Source organism: Ammodytes marinus, assembly GCF_949987685.1.
Source record: "Ammodytes marinus genome assembly, chromosome: 8".
Classification (NCBI taxonomy): Eukaryota; Metazoa; Chordata; class Actinopteri; order Uranoscopiformes; family Ammodytidae; genus Ammodytes; species Ammodytes marinus.
Window position 1 is genome coordinate 1,906,823 of NC_137212.1, and position 7,500 is coordinate 1,914,322.

At 38.7% G+C, this 7,500-nt stretch overlaps 1 protein-coding gene across 1 annotated transcript in view; it reads right to left on the reverse strand.

The window, feature by feature from the left end:
• Positions 1–7,500, reverse strand: part of kifap3a (kinesin-associated protein 3a) — a gene marked incomplete at both ends in the record, with an annotated part of 52,416 nt that overhangs the window by 14,632 nt on the left and 30,284 nt on the right. Inside the window, 6 exons of the mRNA XM_080032151.1 lie at positions 116–201; positions 1,114–1,212; positions 1,691–1,816; positions 3,767–3,932; positions 5,169–5,281; positions 5,966–6,074. Of these exons, the coding sequence (XP_079888277.1) occupies positions 116–201; positions 1,114–1,212; positions 1,691–1,816; positions 3,767–3,932; positions 5,169–5,281; positions 5,966–6,074 (699 nt within the window). The remainder of the gene's footprint in view (positions 1–115; positions 202–1,113; positions 1,213–1,690; positions 1,817–3,766; positions 3,933–5,168; positions 5,282–5,965; positions 6,075–7,500) is intronic.

Here is a 7,500-nt window from a genome sequence, read left to right on the forward strand (position 1 = left end):
GATAATTGACATTAAAACAATACTTTTTTCTATTGTATTTTTTTATTGTGTGTGTGTGTGTATGTGTGTGTGTGTGTGTGTGTGCGTGTGTGTGTGTGTGATCCTGTATACTCACAGCTATGATGTCCAGGGTGTTGTTGCAGACTTTGTGTATCTCCGTGTTGCTGTCGTGCATCAAGTCGATGAGGTAAGCAGGAGCCTCTAGTGTCAACACTCAAGGAATGAAGCATGCCATACTCTTCTACAATGTGCTTCAAAGCATCACTTTATATATTGATATTAGTTATCAATAGATAGGAATCGAAAAAAAGGTCTCAAAGGACAATTTATATTAATGGTTTCTCGTGTTTTTTTCAACCATTCTAATAGACAGAAACAAATAACATGTAATAAAGAATTGTATAGGTAGGAAGTAAAAATAAAATATATATATATTTTATTTAAAAGGTCTCTAAAGACAATGTTTACTATCGGGTGGTGTCTCGTGTTAAGTTTTTTCAACAAAAAAATAACATACAGCTCTGGAAAAAATTCATCTCTACATTATTTAATGGAAATGCTCTTTAATGTTAATATTTTTGGGGGGAATTTGGTCAAAATGTTGTCAGTAGTTTATATAATAAAACCAAAATGTTAATTCTGCTCAAACATATGCCTATGAATAGTAAAACGAGCGACACTGAATATTTGGAGTGCTCTCTTAATTTTGTCCATTTCTGTATTAGGGCTGTGTCAAAAATATATCGCGATACTTGGTTTCGCGATATCAGTATCGATTTTTATAACTAAAAATCAATTTTTTTTTCTATATAGGCAATATATGTATTTTTTTTCAAGGCTTTATTGACAGGGCAGAGAGGAAATAAAATGCAGAGAACAACCACGGGTCGGATTCAAACCCAGGTCTGCTGTAAGGCCTGAGCCTCTAGGATACTGACTATTAGATATGCAATATGCAATATATCGTGATATATTGTGATATATCGTATCGTGACCAGTGTATCGTGATACGTATCGTATCGCGAAGTCCTTGACGATACCCAGCCCTATTCTGTATATCTAATGCAATGGGTCAGGAGTGTAATAATACTGACATTATCATTGAGAGGATACGCGTGTGGTTGATGATGACGTCCCTCGTCGCTTTGTGGAAAACCATCTGGTAGAAAACAAAGACGATCTGACACACAAACTCATCGTCCTCTTGTTGGGCTGAGAAGGACAAAATAAACAAGAAGTCATCTGTCTGTCTGTCTGTCTGTCTGTCTGTCTGTCTGTCCGTCTGTCTGTCTGTCTGTCTCTCTGTATAACTACAGTATATAAATGTCATCTTACAAAGCAAACATGGTCTAAAAATACTCAAAATCCATCTATCTATCTATCCATCCTTCCATCTATCTATCTATCTATCTATCTATCTATCTATCTATCTATCTATCTATCTATCTATCTATCTATCTATCTATCTATCTATCTATCTATCTATCTATCTATCTATCTATCTATCTATCTATCTATCTATCTATCTATCTATCTATCTATCTATCTATCTATCTACAGTATCTATCTATCTATTCATCCATCCATCCATCCATCCATCCATCCATCCATCCATCCATCCATCCATCCATCTATTTATCTATCTATCTATCTATCTATGCATCTATCCATCCATCCATCCATCCATTACCATTGAGCAGTGCTATGAGAGCGGGGATGATGCCAGACTGAGCCAACATGGCGGCACATGAGTCGTCAGTGGAGACGGTTCCCATCATGATCACCACCTCAAGGATCAGGTCGTCTTCTGCTGAACCTGAAAGGAACATTTCAGTTAAAGGTGCAGTGTGTAATATGACATCATCAAGAAAGTTCTAGAAAGTTCTAGAATGCAACACTCCCTGGGTAACCCCAACCCTTTTGAATAATAACAGAAGCTACAGTGGCCTTCAAGGACAGCAATTCTAAATGTTAAACAATGCACCTGATGACATTCCAACTATGACACTTTCAAGATGGCAGTGACAAGGCCTTGGTCCAAAGTATGGAGAAATATGGACATATATGAGACCCTTTCTAAGGAAAAAAATAATAAAAAAAAAAAAATTCAGCTATTATGCACTAAATCAAACGTACTTATGGATATTATAATTGTTTTCTACAAAATCTGCTAGGAAATAAAACCCAAAATTCTACACTGCAGGTTTAAAGGCCTACTTCATAAATGGGAATATGAAGGTGTATTGAACTCTGAGATCCTATGTAGTATAAATGTGCAAAACGTTTAGAAATCGGTTCATCCTAGCCTGAGAAAAGGCAGAAAGAGTGTTTTATGGTCTCACTCAGTGCGGTTACATGGCACAACTAGATTGGATTATCACATATATCGAACAAGACACTCGAACGGACCGTGTCACTTGTCTGAGTATACATTGCCTTTCAGAAATCGGATAAATGTCCGATGCATGGCTGTCTCCACTATGCTAGGTGGCGCTGAAGCCCTTTCAATCATGCTTTGTGATACAAGTGTGAAAATGGTCATGAGCAGTCTCCATGGGTCACTTGACAAGAAACCTGCCTGAGACAATGAAATGAAAAAACTAAATTTTTTAATGAAAAAACCCAATACATTTCTTTGAGAAAATTTATATTTCGAAAAATGGCCGCCTTCATGAAATTTCACCGTTTTTTTTTTGTTGAAACACGTGTTAATGTACAAAGGCCGGTGGTGAGGATGTGAGGTCATGAAAGGTGAAGATAAGACCCAGATCCTAATGAGGGGTTCACTGTGTTCAAAGCTCAAACCATCAATGACCAGACCCTTCACTGATAGTGTGATTTAGGGACTGTAGTTTAAGAGGTTAAAATGGGGCTCTGGTCTCTGGCTTTAAAGGGAGGGAAGATGAAAGGAAAAATGTGTCCAGGTTTTACTGTTTAATGCTTTTTCTGTTAAAGATATACTGCGTAACTTTTTCATCTAAATGAGCATCATAAAATACTAGTAAAAACGTCTAGGAATAAAAATAATTAAAAAACACAACAGATCAAATTAGCAACATATAAAAGACAGAAGTTTAAAGGCAGAAATGGAGGGGGAATCACATATGTCAGGTGGCAGTTAATTCCTCATGACGTAAGTTACGCACTATACCTTTAAAACTACTGTATAACCCTCCATGCACAGTCACCAGTTTAAAGCCCAAGAAATATTTCAGTTGTTGAACCAATGACAGTTTTTTTTGTAATTACTTGGGGTTCGACAGAAGTTACTCACTATAGGTTTAAAACTACTGTTAAAAACCTTTGGTGGTGTAGTGGATAGAGCGTGTACCATATTGGCTCCGGCCTTCGTTGCAGTGGTCGCGGGTTCAAATCCGACCCGTGGACCTTTACTGCAGGTCACCCCCCCCCCCCCTCTCTCTCTCTCTCTCTGTCTCTCTCTCTCTCTCTCTGTCTCCCCATTTCAACTCTGTACTGTCTAATAAAGCTTGAAAAGGACAAAAATAAAAACCTCCATGTAGTGAGTACACAGACCTGGTTTGAGCCTTGATTTAAAGGCAGAAAAGGAGGGGGCATCACGTACTGTATGTCAGGTGGCAGTTGGTTCCTCGTGGACCTTTACTGCAGGTCATCCCCCCCCCCCCCCCCGCCCCCCCCTCTCTCTCTCTCTCTCTCTGTCTCCCCATTTCAACTCTGTACTGTCTGATAAAGCTTGAAAATGTAAAATAAATAGTCTTTTAAAATAAAGCCTCCATGTAGTGAGTACCTGGTTTGAGCCTGTCTGTGAGGTAGGGCAGCAGCTCATACTCCCTCAGCACCAGCTCCCAGTCTAGATCTGCGATGGTCAGATTGGCCAACGTCCCCAAACACTCGATCACAAACTCCTCGGGCTCCTCTTCACTGATGTGGGACGCCAGGTCTCCCACATAGTCCTGACAGGAGAGGGGAGAGTATGGGCAAGTCAATATCTACAAAATCATTTGTTTAAAGGTGCTACAAGGAACTTTTAAAAATATTTCTTGAACAGTCTAATTCTTACCAACACAGAGAGGAGAGAATGGGTCATATCGAGATGGTTCAATAATGAAAACTTTATATATCTAAGAAATCATTTGTTTAAAGAACTCTTAGAGAGAGGAATGAATGAATGAATGAATGAATGAACACTTTATTCCGGACTCAACGTTCCATATAAAAAGACAATACAAATACATGACAACACAAATTAAAATACATACAAGCATCGATTTCAATGTTTCGACAGCCCAGAGGAGAACCTTGTATCACTCTGTTTAGTGTCAGTGAGTGCAGTTATTACTTTGTTTTCTGACTCTAGGAGTCGACACATACATTTATACATTAAATTCCTCAACACAGCATGAAAGGTGGAGACATTACTAGTCACAAACAAGGAGCTAGCACTAGTCCATCTAGGAAGCTTAGAGGAGAGAGTACCAGTGTTTATTTGTACAAAGCATTGGTTATTTACTTGATTTAATGTTGTGCGTATTGTGTACAAGAAGAAGCAGCTTTTAGTTTTTATGCTCCACATATCTGGAACACACTCCCAGAGAACGTGAGGTCTGCTGCAACTCTCAGCTCCTTTAAATCAAGTCTGAAGACTTTTCTGTTTCCATTTTAACCTGTCATTTTTTTTCTTCACTTTTCTAGTATGTCTTCTATTCTTGTTGTATTTTAATCTTGATGTATTTCATGCCTCTGTAAAGCACTTTGAATGGCCTTGTGTCTGAATTGTGCTATAGAAGTAAACTAGCCTTGCCTTACCAACAGAGAGAGGAGAGTATGGGTCATATGGAGATGGTTCAATAATGAAAACTCTATGCAAGGCAATATCTAAGAAATCATTTGTTTAAAAGGTGCTCCGAGGAACTTTCAGTTTGTGTTAATTCTAGCGCCCCCTTTGGACTAAAGCTGTAGTGTTTTTACCACGCCAGCTGTTGTTCCTGGGTGAGCGTATACCCATGACAAAGGCATTAAGAAAAACTATATAAAAATAGCATTCTTTGCACTGATGGTCTTGTTTGCTGTTACATGTAATTTATGATCATCAAAGGAAAAATTAGACTGTTTCAGAAATATTTAAAAGTTCCTCGTAGCACCTTAAAACACCCAGCAGCCCTGAAAGAGTTTGGGTTTGTTAGACGTACCAGGAAAAGTCTCTTTGTGGCTCCGCTGTGCTGAGAAAGATTCCTGACGATCTTCATCACCAGAACGTCCTTCATCTTCATCGCTCTCTGCATCAGCATCTTCAGACCGTTACCTGGGCAACAGAGAGACCCAGAGCAACGAGGGAAAGATGTAAATAAGTATCATGGCGGACGGGAACATGGGATAGAATTGTCCTTTTTTTTGTCATTTGTCATTTTTGTTTTATTTCTGTTCTGTTCTGTTTTTTTTGTATTTTATGATTGTTCAGGTGCGAACAAGTCGTAAAAATGCAACAAAAAAAACGCCAAAAGGTCGTTAAAAACTTTTGCTGACTTTTTGCGACTTTTGGGGACTTTTTGACATTTTTTTGACGTTTCTGTGAATTTCCGAAAAAGAAAAAAGAATTTGAATGTTCGGGAAAAAGTTTGGGAAAAAAATTCATTAATTTAGAGGCTCATAGAGACTTACTTAGGTAACCCGCATATATAAGGATTCCCCAACTGTATCAATGCGTTTTTTTGGGGGGGAGAATCGTCCATTGAACAATTTTCCCCCAACCGTATTAAGGCGTTAGTCACCGAAAATTTTGCGAACATTCCAAAAAAATTGCGAACATTCCGGAATTTTCTTTTTTTTTGCAAACATTCATTTATTTCATGTCCCCAAAAATGCGAAAAAAACGCTATAAAGTCGTAAACACTGTTGCCGATTTTTTGGGAGTTTTGGGGTCTTTTTGGCGTTTTTGCGAATTTTCGTAAAAAAAAAATTTAAATTTTCTTCAAAATAATGTGCAGACCTTGGCAGATGAGCTGTGCGTTGCTCCTGTTGGCAGCCAGGTTGATACAGAGAGAGATCAGCTCCACTTCTATGGTCTCATCTCCAACATCAAACACCATCTTCATCAGCTGGTGCACAACAGACAACAGGCAACAGATGGTTAGTTAAAGGGGCACTGTGTAATATGACATCATCAAGAAAGTTTTAGAAAGTTCTAGAATGCAACGCTCCCTGGGTAACCCCACTCCTTTTGAATAATAACAGAAGCTACAGTGGCCTTCAAGGACAAGAACAATTCCAAATTCTAAACAATGCACCTGATGACATTCCAAAAACATGGATGCCTCCATAAGACTTACCCTCTTAATGTACAAAATGTAATATTAATATTTGTAATCAGGAGGATAATTCAGATTATGGGCAGAGGTGATTTTACACCAATGAGGACATATTTATGAATGAGGATATTGACTTTAGCTAATAAATTACTTAAAATGTTACACAGTGCCCCTTTAAAGGAATAATTCACGTTTTTGTTGTTATTATTTTTCAGGTTATGTTCACATTTCTGTATTTCTTGGTAAAAATCTGAATCAATCAATTAAAATAATATTGGGAAAAGATGGTTGTATGTATATTTTATATTTTCTTTTGTATGTGTGTTCACTTTTTGAGTTGTGTGTTTGTGTTCCGAAAATAAACATCCGAAAATAAAGTAAAAAAAAATTAAATGTTTTGTGAACATTGTTTCTGTAGGGAGAAATAAAGCAGGTTAGAAAAGTGGTAGCGAGGGGCGCCCTTAGCTCAGCTGGTAGGGCGTCCCCCCCATGGGCCTCGGCCAGCAGCGTAAATTAGCATCTTTGCTAACTCTTGCATAATTATTACATCTTGTATATCTGATTCTGATGTTAATCAACGGGCTCTGTCCCTGTAAAATAAATAAATAAATCTCCGGTGTGTGTGTGTGTGTGTGTGTGTGTGTGTGTGTGTGTGTATCTCCTATATTGCAGATTGCCTTGCTCTGGAGAGTATAGGACGACTAACAAGGGAAGAAAATAAGTCAGAAAATGAGTTGAAATGAGATAAAGGTAAAAATCAGGCGGTATTCCCTAACCTCTCTCCCTCCCTATGTCCATGTGTGTGTGTGTGTGTGTGTGTGTGTGTGTGTGTGTGTGTGTGTGTGTGTGTGTCCGTCCCTGTGTCCATGTGTGTGTGCCACTGATTTAACATTAAACAGGAAAAGCTTTGAGGTGCTTGCTTCCCCGTGAGGAACCTTTGGCTGGGTTAGGTATCACATACCAGGGGCCCCGGACCCCCAAAATCAGCCTCAGTCTAGACTCTCTGGCACCTGCCCTCTGCTTATGCACTACAGACAGCCCGGGCCCAGGACGTCCTACTAACACAGTCACATAGAGGTAACAGCTCACTGGCTTGACACACCAAACGATGGTGAACCCCCATTAAAATGCATTAGGTGCTAGGTCAGATCAATAGCAGATTTTTTTTGCTTCTAAATGTACCTTCATTTTGATCTTATGTAAATGTTCTATTTCT